Source organism: Ambystoma mexicanum, chromosome 14, assembly GCF_040938575.1.
Source record: "Ambystoma mexicanum isolate Mex_15411 chromosome 14, UKY_AmexF1_1, whole genome shotgun sequence".
Lineage (NCBI taxonomy): Eukaryota > Metazoa > Chordata > Amphibia > Caudata > Ambystomatidae > Ambystoma > Ambystoma mexicanum.
Genome location: NC_090940.1, coordinates 158859426 through 158883848, shown reverse-complemented (window position 1 = coordinate 158883848; position 24423 = coordinate 158859426). Strand labels below are relative to the sequence as shown.

The 24423-nt window shown below is 45.0% G+C and overlaps 1 protein-coding gene across 3 annotated transcripts in view; it reads left to right on the top strand.

The window, feature by feature from the left end:
- Positions 1 to 24423, top strand: part of RPAP1 (RNA polymerase II associated protein 1) — an 850859-nt gene that overhangs the window by 163387 nt on the left and 663049 nt on the right. For all 3 annotated transcript variants that reach the window (XM_069638789.1, XM_069638790.1, XM_069638791.1), the window contains exon 5: positions 22717 to 22879. In XM_069638789.1, coding sequence (XP_069494890.1) covers positions 22717 to 22879 — 163 coding nt within the window. The remainder of the gene's footprint in view (positions 1 to 22716; positions 22880 to 24423) is intronic.

The window sequence follows — 24423 nt, the reverse complement described above, 5'->3', positions numbered from 1 at the left end:
GTACAGCCACAGGGGCACAGCTAGATTTGAAATTTAGCAAAAGGTGAAACAAAGTACAGCCACAGGGCACAGCTATATTTGAAATTTAGCAAAAAGGTGAAACACAGTACAGCCACAGGAGCACAGTTAGGTTTGAAATTTAGCAAAAGGTGAAACACAGTACAGCCACAGGGTTACAGCTAGATTTGAAATGTAGCGAAAGGGGAAACACACTACAGCCGCAGGGGCACAGCTAGATTTGAAATATAGCAAAAATGTGAAACACAGTACTGCCACAGGGGCACAGTTATATTTGAAATTTAGCAAAAGGTGAAACACAGTACAGCCACAGGGGCACAGCTAGATTTGAAATTTAGCAAAAGGTGAAACACAGTACAGCCACAGGGCACAGCTATATTCAAAATTTTGCAAAAAGGTGAAACGCAGTACAGCCACAGGGGCACAGCTAGATTCAAAATTTAGCAAAAGGTGAAACACAGTGCAGCCACAGGGGCACAGCTAGATTCAAAATTTAGCAAAAGGTGAATCACAGTACAGCTAGTTCGAAATTTAGCAAATACAGTGAAACGCAGTACAGCCACAGGGAACAGCTAGATTCGAAATTTAGCAAAAGGTGAAACACAGTGCAGCCACAGGGGCACAGCTAGATTCCAAATTTAGCAAAATGATGAAACACATTACAGCCACAGGGTCAGAGCTAGATTCGAAATTTAGCAAAAAGGTGAAACACAATACAGCCACAGGGACACAGCTAGATTCAAAATTTAGCAAAGCGTGAAACGCAGTACAGCTAGATTAGAAATTTAGCAAAAAGGTGCAACACAGTACAGCCACATGGGCACAGCTAGATTCGGAATTTAGCAAAAAGGTGAAACACAATACAGCCAAAGGGACACAGCTAGATTCAAAATTTAGCAAAAGGTGAAACACAGTGCAGCCACAGGGTCACAGCTAGATTTGAAATTTAGCAAAAAGGTGCAACACAGTACAGCCACAGGGGCACAGCTAGATTTGAAATTGAGCAAAAGGTGAAACACAGTACAGCCACAGGGGCACAGCTAGATTCGAAATTTAGCAAAAAGGTGAAACACAGTACAGCCACAGGGGCACAGCTAGATTCGAAATTTAGCAAAAAGGTGAATCTCAGGACAGCCATAGGGGCACAGCTAGATTCAAAATTTAGCAAAAAGGTGAAATAATCTTCGGTCTTTCTCCCCTGAAAATGTACAACTTGGCGCCCACCCACACCACACCCCACTTGTGTACCTGCAACGCCTGTTCCCTTTCACTTCTGTGATCTGGAACCGACGCTGCAGGGTTCTTTTCACTTTTTTTGGGATGGCTGTGGGGGACACCCCTGCAACCCTGCTCACAATATAGCAAGCAAGGGTGTGGGGGACACCCCCACAGCCTCAGCACCGAATGCGTGATATGGTCAAACTTTTTGGCTGTTCGGAATTTTCAAACGGCCGTAAATCGGCCAAATCACGCATTCAAACATTTGTTTAGGTCATTCTGGCCTCAACGCAATACAGTACAGCCATGGGCACAGCTGGAGGCAATAGGAGTGGGAGTCCATGTGAGATGAAGTGAGGGTGGGAAAGTCAGATGGGTAGGAGCATTTATAGGTAGAGGCGACTAACCCATGGTGCAGTGGAATAGAAGTGTCACAATAGTTCAAGCTTCTCCGAGGAGTGTAGGAGCACCAGCCTCCATTCGCTAGTGAGGGGTGCAGCAAGACCTCCCAGACCTGACCAGGGAGCAGACCGGGCCTTAGGAAGTGGGCCTTTGGTGAGGGGGCCAGCTAAAGCCTGCCGGTTCCCAATAGGTCAATATGTGTGGCTCTCAGGCCAATGAGCAGAGAAATACGGTGGGGGGGGGTGGACTCGGAACCTCCTGCAAGGTTGCACAACCAAGGCGGCCATCTTGAAGGTTGCCACGAGAAAACACAGGCAAATGGGCAAAGCACGTAGAAACCAGCACTTTACCCCAGTTGCACGCTGCCCCTGCATGTAGACTGGCAGAAGTAGGTAGCGTTGGAACCGCTGCGTTCCAAGGAACGCTCCAATAAAAATCTTTTCAGTTTTTGCACAATCAAGTGTATTCCCCTATAAAGTATCCCTCATCCCCTTTTCACGGCGATCCTACCTCTGCGGAGAACGGTGTGAGGGAGGGACAAAATGTGGTGAGAAAAAGAGGCGGAAGTACCCTCCGGTGTATGGAGACTGCATGCACGTCGTTGTTGCTCCGAGGAAGGAGAGAAAGAAGCCATAGGTGCTGCTAACAGTGGCACATTAGAAAAGGGTTTCAGTGGCAGGGGAACTTCAATAGAAGTCCCTCTTGCCTCAAAATAAAAATAAAAAAGGGATGCCCGCAGGAAGGTTAGGGGACAAAGGTGTTGGGGAGCCAGAACCCCTGAAATATAAATCTGCCCTAAAAGTGCCCATTCATGGCTTACCTGCTAACAGGCGCCTCGTCTCTCAGTTTGAAGGTGTTCCAAAGACACTCTTTTATTTGTGCAAGTAACTTGGCACAGTTGATTTTGAGTGCTGCACTGATTGAGATTTAGCTTGCAGCATCGTGAGCTATGTTCTAGTGGGCTTCTGCTTGTCTCATCGCAGCAAGAGCAATAGGTCCAAGACCAGATCTGTCCCAAAGCTGAATGTTGACTGGAATTCATGAGCGGAATACACACCATGATTTAAAACCTGGAATAAATAGGTGCCACAAGTTTAAATGGATGCAGCTTTGTGATTGGAGGGGGAAGTGCTTACTCTGCTTCCAATTTTCATATTCAAATTGGGTAGAAGGTCCCTCACCCTTACCTTGTCTAATCTTGGTACGAGTGCTAAAGCACAAGAAGATGCCAGGCCGAAGAGGACCTTGAAGAAACTCTGCACCTTCAGCTCTCCAAGACTAAGCTTTTCCAGTGTGTGCTATACTGGACTTATTCTTTCCTCTAGGCCTGCCATCACAACCAGGTTGCAACTCATCAGGATCCCCGGTTTGATACAATGGACAGTAGGACAGGTAACAGACAGTGCATGAAGCCTAACAACATCTAAAAACATAGAAAATGTTGTTGGAACTCCCAGATGTTCAAGCTTTCCTATAACTGCAACTGCTGGGTACAGCTTCCCCTCTCTCATTGCTGGTACTCTGCTGGTAATGTAATGTACCTGCGACAAACCGCATGGCAGCACAGAACCCTAGCTTCCACAATTTGTCATCTCCTCTGAAGTAGCATCTACACTCCTTTCATCCCATGGATATATGGGGGACGGAAACCATCTAGACATATGATATCACTGGTGGCACGTTGGTGGAAGATATCAGCCAACACCTCTAACTGCCAAAAAGCCTTCACACTAGTCTGTATAGGAACGGCAAGATACTGAAGAAGACAGAGCACGAGTAGGCCATTGCTAAAAGCAGAGGTGGCTCTGGAAAGTCTCAAGACAAGTGGCCTGAAGGAGATGTAATTCTAAACATTTCAGAAGTACCTGGAGGGAACTTCGGAAGACAGAAGAAGATGATTTGAGAGCTGGAGAGCTATAGTGGGAATTCAACCTTCACTGAGAGAGAAAAGGACAGAGCACACTAGATTGGGCTAAATAAACATGCACGAGAAGCAGCCAGTGTGACGAACCATGAAATCACTTCTAAGAAAGGAAATGGCGCATACTTCCATTCCCACCGCTATCTTGCAAAAGATTTGGTAGGTGTATATATGTCTGTGGATCAGATATAATTTCTTTGATAAGGCCTTTTGGTTTGGTTTGTACTATGCAAAGTAAGTATGAAGAACAAAGTAGTCTTCTTATTTAGTGGATTGCCACAGCATGCAAGTGACATGATTTTGGAGCAGAATAATCCGAAAAGATAAGCTTGTATATGAGAAGCTCTTGTGTATAAGTGTGGAAAAACACTCGCTCAGTAACTAAGAAATGTCATAGGCTCCCAGAAGAAAGTGTGACTGTGACCTAAAAAATATTTTTATTTAATGCTGTCATGAGGTCACATGCCCCGGTGAGGTGTTCATGGGGCCATTGTAATTGGGGGTACACTACTAATGGTGAGGACACCGGGGCCCATACTCTCTGTGTGATTCACCAATTCCACCTATGGCTTGAGGGAAGAACTTGTCCACAACTTGTAAATCGCAACAAAAATTCACGATCTTATACTAGATTCTCATCTAGATATCCTTGTCATTACCGAATCTTGGCTGCACCAAGCCTCAGGCCCTCTTCTGTCACTCGCAATCACAGCCGAATACACTATTCTCAGAGCAGACAGGTCTCAATCCCAGAGAGGTGGAGTTGCCATCATAGCTAAGACTAATCTCCAACTGAGATCATGCCCCATTGAAAGCGTTGATGGCTACGAATTACTTCTAACCAAACTAGCCATCAATGACAAAACCACTATCAACCTCGTTGTCATCTACAGAACGCCTAACTGAAATAGCCATCCTGAAATAGATATCCCCCTTCTGCTTGCCCCTCTCATCAAACCCAATACTAAAAGCGTCATCCTCAGAGACATAAATCTAGGATTCAACGATAGTCGCGACATCAAAGCAGAAGCCCTTCACTCAGCTCTTAAGGATATGAGCTTTACACAACATGTTAACACCCCTACCCACATCAACGGTAGAACCCTAGATTGGATCCTTACGCATAACTCCACCATTGTTATTGACTCTATATCTCCACTCAGCTGGACAGATCACTTTAACATCCAGTTCACTATTATTACTGATGAGCCCCTCCCCATTGAACAAAAACATACTCACACTTATGAAGCTAGAAATCTTCGTAAACTCACACCAGATAACATTAGTCCTATACTGAGTAAAGTCTTAGACTCCACGGCAATGACCAACGACAACCCATGTCTCCTAGCTGACATTTACAAAAAACTGTCTGTCTTCTACTATTAACGCGGTAGCACCCCTACCCACCAAAACGAAACGTACCGATAAACAGTCATGCTTCTGGTTTAATGATGACTTGGTCGATCTTAGAAGAAAGAAACGCGCCCTGGAACATGCCTATAGGAAAAATCCCACACCAGAATCAGAAAATGCCTTCCTATTGTCTAACAAAAATTATAAGTGAGCAATCATTTCAACCAAAGCGAATGCCTATAATATGCGGATCAACAATGTGGCCTCTGATTCTAAAGAGTTATTTTCCATCCTCAGAGAATTGGAAAACCTAATCCCCATCACTAACCCTATCAAGCCGAGCAAAGAATGGTGCACTACCATACAAGATGCTCTAGCTACCAAAATTAAATTGTTACAAACCAAAATTACAACCAAAAAGGAACTACTAGCAAACAAACCCACCAACGACAAACACCCTATTAACCCCATTACTAATACCAGCCCATTATTTACCTTCACTCCTGTCTCCCAAGAACTAGTCTGCGACACCATCTCCAAGCTTAAAGCTTCTAATTGCAAAGGAGACTCCGTCCCAGCTCAAATAGTTAAATCATGCGCTCACGCACTCACAGCCATCATTACTAATTTCGTGAATGCCTCATTCAAAGCCAACTTGGTCCCAGCTAGCATCAAGGAAGCCTGGGTCACCCCACAGCTAAAGAAACCCTCTCTAGACCTTACTGTACCCACTAATTACCATCCAATAATGACAGTCCCCTTTCTACTCAAAATCATTGATAAAATCGCCTATAATCAAATGCAGGCCCACTTAGAAAATAACCAACTTCTCGGCTCAAGACAATCTGGGTTCTGGCCAAACCACAGCACTGAAACGGCTCTACTGGATCTCAAAATCCAGATGGACGCCATTAGAGACTCAGGCACACTCTGTATCCTCCTGCTATTAGACCTTTCTGCTGCGTTTGATTTAGTGGATCATGATAAACTCTGTTCCACACTAGCAAATTACTTTAACTTCTCCACGGATGCAACTATGTGGATTAAATCCTTCCTAGCTGACACCTCTAGAGTCACTATAGGCAAGGAAGCAGCTGACCCCATCCCTGTCCCCATTGGAGTGCCACAAGGCTCTTACCTCTCACCCACACTCTACAACGCATACACAAAGCTCCTTTTTCTCAGCCTTAGATGATATGGGTGTCATCTACACCAACTTTGCGGATGACACCCAGATCCTCATCCCGCTCTCGGGTATACACAAGACACCATACTCATTAACAAAATATATGCTATTATCCAAAACTGGATGGCCCTAAATAGCCTTTGTCTCAATGATGTGAAGACCGAAATTCTGATCGTGGGCTCCCAATCTAACATTAGTGCCCTTCACCTTGACTATGCTTCCATAAACATTGATGGTACCATGATACCAGTCCTGAAACAAGTAAAAACTCTAGGAGTTTACCTGGATGCTAATCTTTCCATGACTAAAGACATCAGCAGTCTCTCGTCCACCACATCATATACAGCAAACCTAATTGCGTTAAGCAGACAATTCCTCACCCCTGCTAACTGCGTTACTCTGGCTAGAGCGCTGATTCTTTCGCGACTCGACTATTGTAATGTTTTACTATTAGGTACCTCAAAATCTAATTTGAAAAAGCTACAATTTATACAAAATAAAGCCCTAAGAGCAGCCTTAGGCATCAGGAAATCAGACCATATATCTAAGATCAGGAAAGATCACCACTGGCTACCCGTTGCAGAAAAAAAATAATCTTCAAAACACTGCATAACCTACAAATGCCATCAGGATACAGCTCCCAAGTACTTAAACAAAGCCATTAAAAAAAAAAGTATTTACAAGAACACTAAGGTCCAACAACCTCCGACTTCTAGAGATACCCCGTTACTAGAATACTAAAGCAGGGGGCAGCAGTTTCCAATACCTAGCCCCCAAACATTGGAACTCCCTCCCCAATAGCATCAAAGAAGAGGGCTCCTTCTCAGGATTCAAAAAGACACTCAAAACTTGGCTCTTTAATTAGAAGAAAGGATAACTGCATTAAGTGAGTGTAAATTTGCCATACTCAACCTGTACCGACCATCGTTGTGTAACTGAATACAATCATGTTCTTGAATTATTCACATATTGCATTGTGCAATATGTGAATAATTGTGTCTAACATGTGAATTTTCGCCCTGTAACCACGCCGTGATACCTAAGGGTCTGGGTGTGTAACAAATGTAATAAATAAATAAATAAGTTGGTGTCCAAGAGAGTTTCAGGGTGACGCTCAGCAGGACGGAGCCACTGCCACAGCACCATCAAAGCCAGGGACAGCTTGGGAATGTGGGCAGATAGTATGGTGGTCTCTTTTCTAACAGGACGGGACCTCGCCAGTAAAGACTGAGGAATCATAACTGGGAAGAGGAAGGAAGAGAGGACTGAGAGGACCTCTCGCAGCATGGGTATGACCACAACCAGAGTCGGAGGGCATAAAAAGGTGCCAGGTTAGTCCGGGGAAAATAGGCATCCTGGATGTGAAAGACCGGACTTCCTATAGGACCCAGAGCTTAAAGATGGGCTCCCAGAACGGAAACCCCATGGAAATCAAGGTCAGTGTTTAGTGTTTAACATATTCAGCTATAGCAAGTAATTTCCGTGGTGCTGTATCACAGTTTCAGGCGTGGAGTGGTAGCAGGAAATTAGGGTCCACTGAGTGCACAAACTCTGGCCTGAAACCTGAGCAGAGCCAAATCAGAAAGATATGTTGGCGATTGAATTTGCTGGTAGCAAACATTCATGCCCTGCGCCGCATAGCAATCAGCCAGGAAAGACTTGCATGAGCACAGAGAACCTGATGCTCGAGTCTGCAGGCTGCCTTGATTACACAACCTGTTTCCAACAGGGCTCACAGGGTATTTATCACTTAGGGGCGTTAGGGGTGGGGCACATGCACAACAGCTGCCGGGAACCATAAAGCTAATGGGAAATGGTCACACAAATGAAAGCTCTAATTATGTCAATCACTCTATGTGCACTTGTGTAAAAAGAGGAACAAACCTGCTGACTTGGTGGGTGATAAAATGGAGTTACTGATAGATAGCTCAGATCCCTGACCATCTCACAAGAGATCCTCAAAAATATTGCTCAATGTGTTGTGCATCCCTGGGGCCACATGATGTCCAGGCACAGAAAGGTCGCCACTTCATAGGTTGCAGGACGACAGACATATGGCCTGCAGGAACTTCCAGGAGACATGCAACGACAGTATACCAGTTGTTCCTACTGGCTCAAGAGAGGGAGACAACAGCACGGCTCCCTGATCGATAGAGCACAGAGCTTCCCGTTCAGTTGTTGGCTTTGGTAGTACTCACAACTGCTTCCAAGCGTTCCTTTGTGGTCTCTCAAGCTTTGGATCCTCTGTTCCGGTGCAGTTTGTTGACTTCCTGAATGTATTCAGATCCCCTCATGATGTACAGAATTTTGGGCTGGGCCTGACCCCAGACCACCTTTCAGAGAACCTGCAACATTCAAACTCTGAATGGCTATCCAGTGGTGGGTAGCTAACGCAGACATAGCCATGACCTCACCTTGGTTTGAATGGTGGATTTATGGTATCTAGTGCTCATTTTCCAGTTTAAACCAGTTTCCAGCACACAAAGGCTGCGTACCGGGCTCTGGTCAAAGCCAGCAAAGTGAAGGACCATGTATGACCATTTGCTACCCCTGCCTGGCAGGAAGACGGCCAAAGAGAGGACGTAAACACTGTTACTCATTTTGGCCACTACAATCGTACAGTGGGTAACTCACTGTAAAAAAGTAAAGTTGTCCAGGAGGGCACCCAGAAAGTGTACAAATAAGGTACCAATGTCATGAGACTGTCTGGGCTACACTGAGTAAGGGACATATACCCTTAAAGGAAAAGGTGAACACGGTTTACCTGCACTGTTACACAGAAAGGAAGTGGGAGTACGACAAAATAGAGACCAATTAGGGACTGCCCCACCTACAATAGTTTCTTCAATGAAAGAGTAGAGACCCCAAAATAAAAGTGAGCGAGATATAAAGGCCTCATTCACTAAAATAGGTGAAGGTCACAAATCATTGGGCAGATAAGTTGGGGTTCTAATTGAAAGAGAATGAAAGCTGCAAAAAGGAATATCTTACATAATTTATGGAAAAGTATGTCACTTGGGAAATAAGCAAAAAGGACAGGGGCACTGATGAGAGCTACAGTCTGGTATTTTCGCCTTCACAAATGATATGTGGACAAATAATTAAACAGAGAGCCATAAATGTGAGCAAAATTCTTCCAGGCTCACAAAGGAGTACCATTTATTTAAAACAATGTCTGAATAACACACTCTGAGGTATTTAATGTGTATTATTTTCCTACTGAATCCCTTTCTAGCTGTGTACATACTGTATTTATGAAGCTAGAGTCCATTTGGCTAACATGTGACTAGCTTTTCAATAATGCCTCTCTGGAACAATTTCACTTGAAATCTATGTATATATATGCCACCCTTTTTTGTCTGTACATGTTACTTGAGTCTGGGGCTCCACAGGGGCTGCACCCAGGCTGCCTATGACTGACTTTGGAGTACTACACTGGTGGTAACTCTGCCCCTCCCGACTGAAGGCAAATATTGAAGAATGGGGAAGAGTTGAATCCTGGCTGGCTCCAAACTAAACGAACCAGAATTCCTTGCTGCAACATCCTGGTACTTACCAGAAGGATCCAACCTTGCACACCTGAATTAGATCTGTCTCCCTCAAGATTGGTGAGGTATGAAAGCGTGCTTGGAGGAGAACATCGCTGCAGTCTGGAGTGGACCCGATTGCAACTGGGACCTAGAGTCGTGCCCCTGCCACCCCTCTTTTTTCTGTACATATATTTCTGAGGCTTGTGGATCTGCATAGGCCAACATATAGTTGTAGCCGCAGAGTATTACATTATTTGTTTTTAAAACTCATGGTCCTTCACGCGTCGCGGTCCCTCAGATAGTTTTTTTCCGCCATCATAGTTGGACACAAATTGCAGAGTTCCTTCTTCTAGCTAACGCCTTTACTTATAGAAGTTTAAATTAAGACTTCTTTCTTTCCTTTTCGACAGCCGCGACGGATTTCAAGGACAGATTCTTCGACAACCACTGCTTCAACTGTCTCAACAAATTTTGAATGTGGCCTACCCAGGCCCTATCGGGCCTCATGGCTTCACAGTTGGGAGAGTGGGATGAGGTCATAACATCTGTCTTTAGAGAATTCCCTATTCTTCCTTTTCTATGGCTGAGATGCCATCATTCCATACTATGTCATGGGAGGGATAGCTCAGGGGCGACGTGATCGTCTTGGAAGCAAGATGACACGGAGCAACACAGGTTCAATCCCCGGGTCTGTGCTTAGAAACCTCTGGGTATTAAGTGCGTTATAAATAACATATCATATCATGAAAACACACCATTTAAATTTTGCCCTTCCTGTAACAGGATGTTTCCCTGGAAGGACTCGCATATAGGGTGTGAAACCTCTGCCTCCCCAGGGACCATTCCGAAAAGCATTGCAAGGTCTGCAAACTTTTTTGGCCCAAGACACAAAAGGACCGGAAGACTAAGCGCTGGTCCCATCACGCCGTGCAGGCTGTGGGAGCCATGGACATGGAGGGAGCCTCCAGCAATGGCAGCATCGCCGTCCTACGTGATGCAGAGGGCGATCGGGACCTGATGGTTTCCTATGTGTGAGCCACCGACTCCAACAGGCAGGCCGGCGCTTCTGCTGCGGAGACGACACCCGGCGGCTCAAGCAACCACACTGCACGCCACACAAAACACATTTCCAATGCTGACAGTTGACTGCATCATCGACCAATAAGCAACACGCGGTGTCGAAGGGAAGGTCTGAAAAGTCCCTGTCCTCTGGGCCATCGTGTTCGTGTTCGCCACATGACAGGCCCCCAAAACAGATGCCGAAGACTGTTTCTGACACCGTGAGAAAAACGGACTAATCCTCTGGTACTGGCGAACGTGCACCGAAAGACGCTTCGACGGCCCTTTTCCATAAATTCAAAATGAGAGAACTCTTTAAAAAACATGTTCCAGACACTCTCCTCGGGTCCAAAAAGTCGAAGCACACTAAATATTTGATGCCCCTACCTGTTACGCTCACCTGGTATGCACGGGGACGTCACCCAGCCAGTTGGTCGTTGGTGCCCTTCCCGATGATTCCCTGGTGTGGTCTCGGTGTTGATGGGATTCCGCCTGGAAATGAAGACTATATTAGGACTGGGAGACCAAGGTAAGGTTTCCCCCACCTCCCTTGTGTTTCCAGCCCCTCCAGGTTCTCTTCTCACCTGGTTGTCAGAATCGGTGGGCTCTCCGTCCTGTTCTCTGGGCAGGGGCGCGTTGTCTTTTGTGGGCACGGGCGGTCCAGTTACTTCACTGACTGCTGCCCTTGTAGTGTCTTTCAGGTAGGTCTTATTGCGACTGATGTCATCGTCATTCTTGCATGCCTTTTCTCTGTTCTAAATGTCTCTTTTTTTATCTCCCTAGGAGCGCGGAGTGTCCGCTTGAAGAACTGGTTATGCTGGTTCTCACCGGGAGATGATGACGCGCTATAGCGCTATGATGCGGTAAGGAGGCACTTTGCGTAGCGCAGCCATGTCTTGTCCTCACTGACCTGTGCTTTTCTCTTTTCATAGGTCGCGGTGAGTTCCCAGCGCAGATGGAGTTCCGGAGCTAAGCCGGACGAAAAGCAACCAACCAGGTAAGTCTTTAAGCGCTTTGTGGTTGTAATGTCTCCAATACCTCCTTTAAGGATATCTTCTCCTTTTCTCAGGTCCTTCGATCCGGGCGGTGAACTCCACCAACAGAGCTGCCCAGGAGCTGCGAGCAGTGAAGGATGATGAATGCAGGTAAGATTCTGCTGCTAATGATGATCTTGGTTTTTCTGCAGGTCCGGAATTCACCAGGCTCGTGAGAAAGCTGGACACGGTGAGTGTCACGTTGCTAGAGGCAAAGTAACGCGAAGCGTGTTGTCTTGTTCGGGTGTGGTTTAAATAGCCACTGTAAAGTAGTCCAGGTAAAGTAGTCCCTAGGCCACCACACCCAAAACACTAGACCGCATAGCTTGGTTCTAGGAATCAAGCTATGTGGATGCCTCCATGTTGGCTGAAAGCCTAAATAAAGTAGTTCCTCAAGCAGATGTCTTTCCTTACTGATGAGTCTGGCGCCAAAGGCGCCAGGACGGGCCCCAAGAGGGCCTAAGAAGTGGATGCCAGGCCTTATTAGTGATCCGAGCCCTGATTCCACCTGGCCAATGGGCTTGCCAGTGGGGATCAGGGCTGAGGGTCGTGACACTACCCTCTAAATCCCCTATTTGAAAGGATAAGGAACACTGTGCCCCTAGTGACACCTTGTCAGAGGCAATACTCCACAAACAACCCTCTACATCAGAGGCTTACTCTACCCCTGTTCCCACAGGTTTTCCGAGCTCTACCCAATGCACCCCTGAACAATTTGATAGAGTAATGAGGAGAATGTCAAGCTTTGTTGATTTTCTTGATCAACACTCTGATCAACTGTCCAGCCTCCAAGGACCCTCTCAAGGGAAGGCAGCTAAAGAACAGCCTGCTGACAAAAGACCTTGTCTGGACACTGCCCAGCCTAGTACCTCACAAAACATACCCGAAGACCTATACTACATTGACACTTCAGGCACGCAGGACCCTGGTTCAATAGCAGACCAAGGTGACAAATGGGACCTAGATGACATGGACCAATATTATGATGACGATGATGTCTACATCATACAATCGCTGGACCATCGTGACCAACCCGTGACTGACTCCCCTGTGGATAATCAGCTGCAGTATAATGAGCTCCTCTTAAAAGCTGCCGAATATTTAGAAATTGATACCCAAGAGGCACAAGTCAACAAGGACTTTGTAGACGACATCCTTGGGGATAAGAGGTCTGGAGCTCAGTTTATACCACTCCTGCAGTTCATCAAGAGGCGCATTCAGTATTGATTACTTACCCCCAACCTTTCGAGGGCAGTTAACCCCTATATTGAAAAGATGTTCAGACCAGCCCCCTCAGACCCACTGTAAATCAGGGGTCAATTAAAGCCTGACTCTCTCGTAACTACCACAAGAAAGAGAGTGGGCATGCCCTTAGCCTCTGCTGAAGCCCCTACTGACAAGGAGAGCAACAAAATATATACACTGGGCAGGAAAGTAGCTTCCTCGGCTGCATAGTGGTTAAGGATAGCCAATAACACCACACCTTTGGCAAGTTATAATTGCCACAAATGGGACAAGATCTCTCAACAAATCGACTCTGTCCCAGAGCCGCTTAAAACACAGCTTTTAAAAACAGTGGCTGAGGGTAAGCAGGTGGCAAATTGCATCCTGAGGAATAATCTGGACGCAGTGGATAATGCAGGCCGTATAGTAGCTGAAGGTACCCTCATTAAGCACCATGCATGGCCACGACAATCCAGCTTTAAACTGGAAAGCCAAGCCACCCTGCTAAATATGCTGATTGAACCAAACGCCTTATTTGGGAAAGCAGCCTCGGATGCACTGAAAAGTGCTAAAGAGGAGTACGCCACCCTCAAGTCCCTGGGACAGCTCACGAATAAACCTTTTGTGCAAAGAGGCGCATTTAATACACACCGTTTTGAGGACAAAACTACCAGCGGTCCTCTAACTATAATCGGGAAACGCTTCTTCTTGGTGTTCCTCGCAAGGGCAATCCTCCCAGCAACATTTTCAAAGGGGGGGATGACAGTCGAGAAGTAGGGGCAGATCCTGCTCCACCAGAGGCTCCACCCCACCAAACCAATGACCACCAGCTCCAGGTCTCCTCCCATGCTTCTCCAGTAGGAGCTCGCATTTGTCATTTTACCCACGGATGGGAGGGAATCGCATCAAACAAGTGGGTACTTTCCAACGTAGAGAGAAGCTGTTGTATAGAACCCATAGAGACACCAAGGGTGTACCACCTGCCAAGACAAAGACCGACAACGCAGGTGGAACAGCGCATTCTGCTTAAGACGGTCAAATCACTGCTAGAAAAGGATGCCATCGAAATCGTCCCGGCAAACCAGGTAACGAGGGTATCTATCCAATGGACTTCCTTGTGCTAATGAAAGACCTTACAACGCGCCCTGTCCTAGACCTGAACCCTGCAAACACATATGTCAAGCCACAAAGGTTTTGCATGACAACGCTACAAGTAGTAATCCCACGGCGAAAACAAGGGAACTAACTACATGGCAACATTGGACATGAAAGATGCATACTTTCATAGTTCAATGTTCCCAGCGCACAGAAAATTCCTGCGCTACAAGATAGCAAATCAACACTACCAATTCAAGGTGCTACCCTTCGGCACAGCCCCTGCTCCAAGGGTATTCACCAAGGTCTTGGCGGTAGTAGTGCCACACTTACGCAGACAATCCCAGTGTACCCTTATCTGGACGACTGGCTGATAACAGGGGATTCCCCTCAAATTTGCAAGCAAAATACACAAAGAACAATGATTTGATTTTAACAATTATAACGCGTATAACCTGTGGGATCCAAGCAGAACTGCATCGATGCGCAGATGTTAATGAAAACAGTCATAGACTTACCTGGACTATAGTTCGATACTTGTATTATTTGATAACAGCAGATTACATAAAAATATACATTTTAGGTTGCTACATGAAAATAGATAAATACTCAATTTGTCAAAGTTCTATTGGTAGAGAATTCCAGGAATGAGGACCAAAGGAAGAAAAACGCCTGTCGCCCTATGTTGTCGTTCTGACAAAGGGGACCGCCAAGAGGCTCTGACCCATAGATTGAAGTGATTGAACAATCAACCTTCTGTTCCAATTGGGATTCTAAATCAACAGGAAAAAATTGAGCCTCATTCCAAGCCAAACTAAACAGTTCCTAGGAGCTATCCCCTCAAACAAGAGTTAAAAACAATACTGCTGCAAATACGGCATTATCTGGCTGGTCACCAAATAAACGTATGCAAGGCAATGCGCCTGCTCGTGATGATGGCTTCATGCATTTATCTGGTTATACATGCACGGTTACGCATGCGCCCAATGCAGGAGTGGTTAGCGAATCTGTGGTCTCAGGCAAGTGGTCAGTGGGACGATCTAGTGGTTGTTTCGCTAACCCTAGTAGAAGCACTTCGCTGGTGGTCAAAAGAAAATCTGTGAAAAGGGAAACCATTTCACAAACGTCCAGTACAAGCAGTAATTACAACAGACGCCTCACTCTCCGGATGGGGAGCCCATTACCTGCACCACACAGTGCATGGCCTGTGGACACAGAACACAGCCCAAAACCACATACATCTTCTAGAACTACTAGATGTGCTCAAAGCCCTGCATGCTTTCCAACTGCATCTAACAGGCCAAACAGTGCAAGTCCTCACAGACAGCACCACGGCCATGTTGTACATAAACTAGCAGGGAGACACATACACTCCAAGTCTGTCCAGGCTACCCCAGAAAATGTAGAAGTGGGCACTGAAACGGAACATGTTCCTAATGTCTCAACACGTTCCAGGGGTACTCAATTCTCTAGCAGACTCTCTAAGCAGAGATCCTCTAACCGAGGAACACGAATAGCAACTCAACAGAGGAATTCTAGACAATGTCTTCTCCCTCTGGGGTTATCTTCCTTTAGACTTGTTCACCACAAGCCTAAAGGCATAATGCTCAGACTTCGCATACAGGTTTCCCTAACCCAGATCCAATGATGAGTACCAAGCCAATGTTCATGTTTTCATGAACAACACTATACTAGCCTAATTACCATATAAGAACAAGTTATGTAATTTTGAATTTCGGTTAATGAGGAGATTCAGCATTATCAAAAGTCATGGAGAATTACATTTGCACATTATGTAACTGTATAATTCACTGAAATTGAATAATAGTTTTTGTTTTTTACAAGCAACTGAATGAATGTTTTCTTTTTGTGTTAAGAATCCAATTTGGGCCATATGAAGAAGAGGAAAGTATCCTCGAAACGTGTCGCCAAGTGAATTGGATTCCATATGTATACATCTCTTTCTTCAGAAAAAATCTTGTTTCGCTTTTCATTTTTTCTCTCCAAACTTGATGTGATCTTTTGATACCATTTGTGCTTCTTAACGTTGTAAATTTCATCTCGAAAGAATTGAATCACATTATTTGTGACATAAAAAATATCTGTATAATTTTGTCTATTGACATTTCTTTTTTAATCATTATGAAGTACTACTCCTGAACATTCTGTTGATGTATAAAAAGAACAGTATTGGACTTGATCCAAACATTTAAAAGTGTGCAGGGGACGGGAGGATTCCTAGGTTGAATCCTTTTCTTTTTTCGTTTTGTGTGTCGGGGTATTGTGCCATGACTCCAGTTCCTCCCCAGCACCTAAAATGATTTGAATATAACTTCAAATTACCTAATAATCTTCATTGAACTAGAGGTGTGCACCTATACTCAATCTTCTTCTAACCCGCTAGTCCTCAGGGACTGGTGGCGAGGACATAGCCATTGCGTTCGGATCTAGTTACTGGGGGTGAACCAGTCCGGAAGGATCACCTGGGTGAGGGGTCTTCAGGGAGTGGGGGTGAGGCAACCGATGGTGAGATGTGGTAACCCCCCCCCCCTCTTTTGTTTATATAACTCCTCCTATTCTTTAGGATTCACCGAAGTCCCAATCCCCCCCTCTTTTTTACACAAACACTGGGCTGAGGAAGAAGGTGACAGAGTAACAACATTAACTTTCACACATCGTACTGGACCTGTCCCGCTAATCGGGTCAGGCAAAGTCAGGCACTTAACTCTAGGTGCATACACATGATACCAATTAGCTCTTCTCACATGAATAAAAGGCAGAACTCAAAGACACACTCTGAGCAAGGCAGAACACAAGTACGAGCTGAACTTCCGAGACGAAGGCAAAGCTACTGAAGCAGAGCGACGGACCAAAGGGCGAAAGCAGCGGGTCGAAAACCCCAGGAGTTTCCTACCGGAGGTCGTTGCCTCAATAGGCCGCGAAAAACACGTGGAGAAGGCCAGGCCCACAAGTGAAGACGGCATTGTGTTTCAAGGACGCCACCAACCCTTCCGGGTGAACGGCAGAGTTGGGGAGGTGAGGCCAAGCCTGTGGTACTAACCATGATTTGTGAATTGGATATTGCAAAACCAAGAAAGAGACGCACACAGATAGTGAGTTGGCAAGTAAAACGAGAGACCAGTGTGTGTTGAAGTTGAAAAAGCAACATTATTCCGCAAGTGAAGGCTGCACACGTGTGGATCTGTGAGGTCTAATGTGGGAAGGAGAGCTGGTTCAACCACACTGCTTTATTTTGAACACTGATTTTTCCTTTTGCATAGATTTTTCCTTTTTACCCTTTGTGTACAAGAGATAGGGTAGGCATTGGGTTGTGTTAGCATAGGCCATTTTTATTTGACAGACTCCACTAGGACTGCGTTATTTATTATTTGATGGTCGAGACCACTCCCATCTTTGTTATAGGGCAAAATAGGAGTTTCTCCAATCCCAAATTTCCCTGCATATAAGTCTTTGTCTTTGCCTAGCATTTCGGGGCTGGACTGCCCCAGGGCAGGACAAAGACCGATATGCAGGGAAATGTCACCTCTGTCAAATGAACAGTGAGCTAAAGACCTGGTAGACCAAAGAACAGGTCAATGGGCTGTGTTCGTGCTGGTAGAGGGACTCCCAGACCCCCCCTTTTTTTTTCTTTATTAATACTTATCTGGAATTTCAACTTTTTCTAAATTGCCTGTTTTATTTATAATAGATTTAGTTGAATTATCTGTAACTATCTTAAGAGTTGGTGTTCCCTAGTGAGAACACCTATGTGATTGTGTATATTTGTAGTTTGTCAGTAGGACCTAAGTTTATTTCCATTGCATTGAGTGTGTTCAGGCACATTAAATACTCTTTTTATTCTTACAGTCTAAATTGATGTATTTGAGTGCTCTGTGTGTGCCACATTCTACAATTACACCACCTCACAATTCCTGAGGTCTAATCCTTAATGCTGAACAATCTGCCTTGATTGAGGTTGGCCAAATCTAAGAGTCTTTTCCCTGTTCCCTATAAAAGGGTGGCCACTCTGAACCCTCCCTCAGGGCTGGTTCTGAAAACCTATTGTTGCAGGATCCATAGTCAATATGGCCCCTTTTAGAAGGTTAATGCCGCTGGTAGCACCTCATAGATACGGGGGAAGAATACCTGGGGAGACCCCATTATAAAGGAAATAAATTCTAAAGGGCAGAATCTCCTGCTGGTAGCTAGCGCGCATTGCTAACAAAACCAACTTGTTTGCAGACGTAGGCTTGATCCAAATCAAAAGCTAATTTCGTCCATATGTTACTGCATTTTTCAGGACGCTGCAGACAAGAATAAGCAGGACCTTCTGTCCGCCACATGCTCCCACGGATAAGTAGTCTCTGGAGATCCAAGATGGCAGACCGCACAGAGGTTGCCATGATATGTTGCGAGAAAGGGAGTGATGTCAGAAGTATGAAATTAAATGATATTTTATTTAAATCGCGCTCGTACACAAGTGGTTCAGAGCGCGACCAGGCAAAAATGGAGGGGAATAAGGGGGGAGAACAAAAAATAAAACAGCAACCTTACTAGGCCCAGTGACATCTAAGAAAGCGCACGTGCATGGAAAAGGGGGAAAGTGGATGGAAGGGGGGGAGTGGAAAGTGTGGAGCAGAGGAGAGGAAACAGAGTAAATATTAAATGAAATAAATAAATAAGGGCGATAAAGCCATGGTAGTGTAGCCAGCAAGTGGCAGGTGAAAGTTTGTCAGATAAAGTATATCTGATAAGTGCAGAAGAAAAGTGGGAGGGGGACTGTATGGGTACAGATACAGAACCCTAGTGCAGAGGGTGGCCTGCAGGCAGTGCAGGAGGGTGGCAGGGTGAGCCGGTACCTGGGCCCGAATGACAGAGGGTGGCCAGGTGCACGATGCCAAGAGAAGAATCAGATTAACAGTGGAGAAGGGGGGCAAAGGCAGAGGCAAAGAACAGGCAGAAAACTCCTTCCAGGGAAAAGAAACACGGACCAATCACACATTCAGAGTTTAGACTCTGCTGCACACCTGCAACCTAATGTCTTAAAACCAACCCGAGGGGTGAGGTTGGGCGAGTATAGAGCAACTAGGGGGTGTGGGAGTTTGGAGTAAGACGAGACCAGGAGAAGGAGCGTGCTTTGGAGGTAGCTGGAGGAGAGGAGCTAACTGGAGAGAAGAGGAGGAGAGTTGGAGGTGTGTAGTGCAGGTAGCTTGGGAGCAGGAAGAGGAACTTCAGAGGAAGGTGAGAGACAACCCCCAGATGTTGGGGAGGAAGTAACCCAATAGGTGGAAAGAAAGTAACCCCAGAGGTTGGGGAGAATGTGATCCCAGAGCCGGGGCGAGGAGATCCCCATAATGTAAGAAAACACCTGGGCCTTAAGAAGGAAGAGGTCAGGGGAGAAATCCAGACTGGCGGCAGTAGAAAGCAAGGTCTTGCCAATACTCTATATGTGGAGCAAACTGCTGATCATCGAGGTACCAGGATTTAAGCACGTGGAAGGAGATAATAGTGAGAGGAAAGAAGGGCAAGCCCAAGATGGAAGGATTCAAAGCGGGTTAGAAGGAGTGCAACTAGAAGCGAAGGTTAGCAAATGCCTAGTGAGCCCTGGAATCAGAGGTGGGAATCCCTCCCGCTGCTACCACAGCTAACATACTAAAAGCAGGGCAGAGGCCATCCAAGCTCCCGTGATGAGCATTGTAATCCTCTGTGGCCTCTCCGATTTGGATCGTAGCCCGGAGCGACCCTTCAATTCCTACCATCTGGAGTCGATAAGGAAGAAGATGACCGCAAGAGGACTGGTGAAAAGTAGTGATTAAAAACCACCTCAGTCTGAAAGGACAACCATCCACGATGGTTTTCCGGGCCAGGAGCGCAGGCAATAAGACTATTCGTTTCTACAGAGAGTGACTTATTATCTTCTTTCTTTAACCCCAAAAGAAGCCATCCAAACATCTGTTTGCGGGTTTTCCACCATGATAAGAACCCTTCCTGTTCTGTGCCTCAGTTAAGCTCTATTCTTTTAGTTATTCTAAATAAATCCCCTTTAATCCCTTGTGTTCAGGCATTTCATTGATCTTCACTCGGTTGCGTGAGAGGTTCAAGAATATGTTTGATTCATGATGGTTCTTTTTAATACTATTCAATGGACATTGTCATACGATTTCGCACTAATGCTAATGACCAAGTGAGACTTGATGATAGGGGAACTCTGACGGATGAGGTAACGGAGGTGGGGGGGGTAAAAAAGGGATGTGTGTTTGCCCCCTGTTGTTTAACCTGTACTTGTCGGATTTACCCATGGCATTAACAACAGAACTTGGCTGCTCGGTTAAACTGGGCTCGAACCTGATGGGGTGCGCACTTTACTCAGATGACTTGGTCATTATGGATCGGACCATAAATGGTGCAAAAGCCAAATTCAGGGCACTAATTGACTACGTTGACAAAAATGATCTGGTGATCAATATGCAAACAACGAAAATGATGGTCATAGCGGGTAGAAAAGCTTACAAACAGGATATTGAATTTAAATTAGGAACTCTCAAAAAAATAAGCAACTATCCATATCTGGGACTTGAATTTTCATCTGATGGTAAATACAATGTAATAATCGAGGGGGGCGGGGGAAGAAAGGCCCGTCAGTGTACACACGCAATCAAAACGTTTGCAAGCCAGTCCACAGTACATACATCGGGAGGCATAATAAAAATGTATGTACCAGCAATTCTCTATGCCCTGGAGGCACTTCAGATGAGTGATTTGGCATGGTTGAATGTTCTGGAGAGTCGCATCTGGAGAACGATTCTTGGTCTTTCAGCAGGGACCCCTATGGCTTCCATCAGGCTTGAATTAGGCCTGACCGCATTGCGGGCACAGGTTTTGATCCGTAGAGGTACATTGTATAAGAAATCAAGGAGCTGCCCGCAGTGTTCATTGTTGAGCATCTTAGGCCAAAGTTACTTGAGTTGTACTACTAATAAAACCAAAGGAAAAAGCTGTTATTGTTTAAATGAGGACTGCTTTAAAATGATCGATTGGTCACCTGATTTTAATAGGTGAACCGATTTGATTACCTGGAAAGTAATCTTCAAAACTAAGCTTGAAAACTGGGATTGGGTAAGTAACTATGATTTATTGGGGAAGCTCAACATTTATAGTCATATTTCAAGCGCAACGCACAAATATCTAAAACCTGAGCAATACTTGGTAAAAAAGCCTGAGCCCGCTGGTAAGAGATTTTCGTTTGCGACTGCACATAAATCAACTACCACTGCTCACTGTGCGTGGAGTTTATACCCAAATTCCAGTTGAAGAGCAGTTTTGTCGCATTTGTAAAAACAGAAATGAGCCTGAGAGTGCCAGGCAGGTCTTGACACAATGTCCCGAAATGCGTACTTGGAATGTGAATGTTTTGGGCAACTTCGTGAGCCAATATGATGCTATTAAATCGGATGCCTTCTGGGTCTTCTGTTTAAAGACTGATACAGAGAGAGTACACATTGCATTGTATAGATTGTGGTCCCAGGTGAAGCTACGTTTGGGGTAGCTGCACCTGTATGCTTAACGGAGGAGGAAACCCTTAAGGAAATTCTCTTAATGAAACCTTAAATGAAATGAAATTTTATAAATGTAACCTTTTATAAATGAAACTTTTTAAAGGAAACTAAAGGTGTATGGGAATATAAAAAATATCGTAAATTAACACTTTTAAAGTTGATACATATGAATATATGTGATGCAAATGTGTAAGGGGGATGAATTGTAATAAACTGAAACGCTGTTTGTTTGTCCAAATGGTAATTTTTTGTAAAAGTTCATTTTTTGAACTAAAAACAAATACACTTATTATTATTAATACTATTAATAAAAACGATGACAAAATAAGGAATTAGGAAGTAAATAGTAACAAATCAGTTTGATTTCAGGTCATGTTTGCAAATATTGCATTATTTTTATTTTTTTACACAAGCTAAACTAGGCCAAATAGAACAATAGAATGCTTTACAAGAAAAAGCTCTAAAACGAGGCTAATCTTATTCCAGAGCAGTGATAACCCAATTTAACAGTGTTTTATGAGCTTAATAGCCTGATTGTTCCTGATTCTGTTGGACGTTTAGGATCCGGCCTTGATGGCAGGAAAGTCTCAACCTCCTTCCCTTGAGGTTAAAACTGAACCTTGAAGCGTCCAATTAGATTTGTGTGTTTTACTATAATGCAAAGACCTGGTGCAGAGCTGTAGCTCCTGCCTTCAGATATTAAGATGCACACTTATTTTCATCAAGCATATTTTAAACAGGGACCTCACAAATAGATCAATTTGTAAACTGGGTTAAAATCAACAGCTCATTTGTGGACTGTAATAAAGGGAAGTTTGTGTCCTTTGAGATAGGGTGCACCACATTCTCTAATTAAAGTTTCAGAACTCAAATGCACACAATGCCATCATCTCTTCTGATTGGAAGAACAGAGACATTTAACAATTCTGGGGTTCAGCATATGCAACTCCTAGATTGACACATTTGTAAAAAAAAAAAGATTGCACTATCTTCTATGGTTATTGTTCAGGATGCAGAGTGGTAACGGATTGTCTTATAGTGATTTGTTTTTTTAGGTATCTTTTTGCCCGTAATACCATGGAATTTCTGAAAATGTGCTTTTCCCTTGTCATTCTTCCAGGAGAAGCCTTCCTTTGAGAAACGAAGCATCTTTGCTCAACAAATATCTGCTAGGAAAGCAGTGGAGGCTGCCGTAAATCCCCCACAAACTAGTCTTGCAATGGCAGGTACCAGATGGACACTTGGAACATTGCAGGAGACGCCTATGCAGTGCAGTGGGAATGGTGAGTTCTTTTCACTGGCCAAACTATGCCAACGGCTAAGTTCAACTCCTGACTTGACATGCTCAGGCTGGAAAAAGGGACACAAGAAACCTACTAATGCATTCAGTGAAGGAAGGCATCTAAACGGCCACACTACTCCATGGCATGCAATCGATTTATTTTGGTAGCAATCTGGTCAAGAGGGGATAGGGATCCGTGCAAAATCAGTTTACCCAGTGTTTTTACCTTACTCGTGAATGGCCACTTATGTTCAGTGTTGGTAAAGATTTCTCTGTTAGGCAACTTTCCATCCATATTGTATGGACCCCCAAACGTCTGGCTTTTTATTTTTGAACCTTTCCTGACTTTTTACAGGTAAGAGAAGCCTTTAGCTTCACTTCCCTGGTCGTTTGCTCATTTGTCATGGAGAAACTGATCAGTCCTTCAGACTATCAGTACTGGAAAACTATGTTGTCCTTTTACTTTTTACCTGTTTGGGGAACTTTTTCACAGAGCACACGGCATCTTATAATGCAGTGCAGTGGGTAAACTTCTGTATCACCGTAGTCTTTTACACTGGATTTTTTTGTTTATTTGTATATGTGCCTAGAGACAAGCTGGCGGCGGCAGTTACATTTTTACAATTTTTTTAGTACTTTTGGTGTGCACATTCACGTTTACTGCGTCTGGCTTCTAAACGTGACTAGTGCTCTAAAATGCTATGCCAAAAGATTTTGTCACTTCTTCTTTGGCCATACTGTTTCTTGGCCTTCTTCCTGCCTTCTCAGGTCAGGAAATCCCATAGATGGTCTTGATATGATATATATGATATGATTGATATATGATAGGTTATTTATAACGTGCTTAATACCCAGAGGTTACTAAGAGCGGACCCGGGGATCGAACCTGTGGTGCTCCGTGTCGCCTTGCTTCCAAGGCAAGCACGTTGCCCCTGAGCACCCCCCCGAAATTTCATGCCCAGAAAAGCTGCTGTTTTCGATGGCTAGTGCATACCATTTGTGTGTGTACCCAGGAAGTGGGTGGGACAGTCTCGACCCCTTTCACAAGCATAATGCCGGAACGTCTGGAGTGCATGTATGAACGAAACCCATAGTGGTCCCTGATTGGACCACTGCTAGCTGAGTAAGTGGTGTAGATCTTTCCCATTGGTGGGCTGGTTTTTTGGAATTTGCCTGGAATTGGGATAAGAGGACTCCTGCAGCCATTCCAGCAGATCAGCGTACAAGCAAAGTATCCTGTGTAGCCGTGCAGCCTACTGAAGACCAGTGGACAACTCCTGAAGAAGCCTGGCAACCTTTCCTGCAATTTCCCCGGTGAAGCCCTGCTGGACTACCTGATCTGTGGTGCTTCCCACCTTTGGACTGGTGGGACCAACCAGTCTCAATGTCTTTTTGTGCTTCTGCAGACCTGAGTCCTCAAAATCGTCCCTGGACCACCCAGTGCACCGAATGGCTCTGAATTGAGCTACCGCGCCAGAAGTGTCCCCGTTCTGCATTTTCATCTGGAACTTCGGCAGTCGCCAGCTCGCCTTCCTTCTAAGTTTC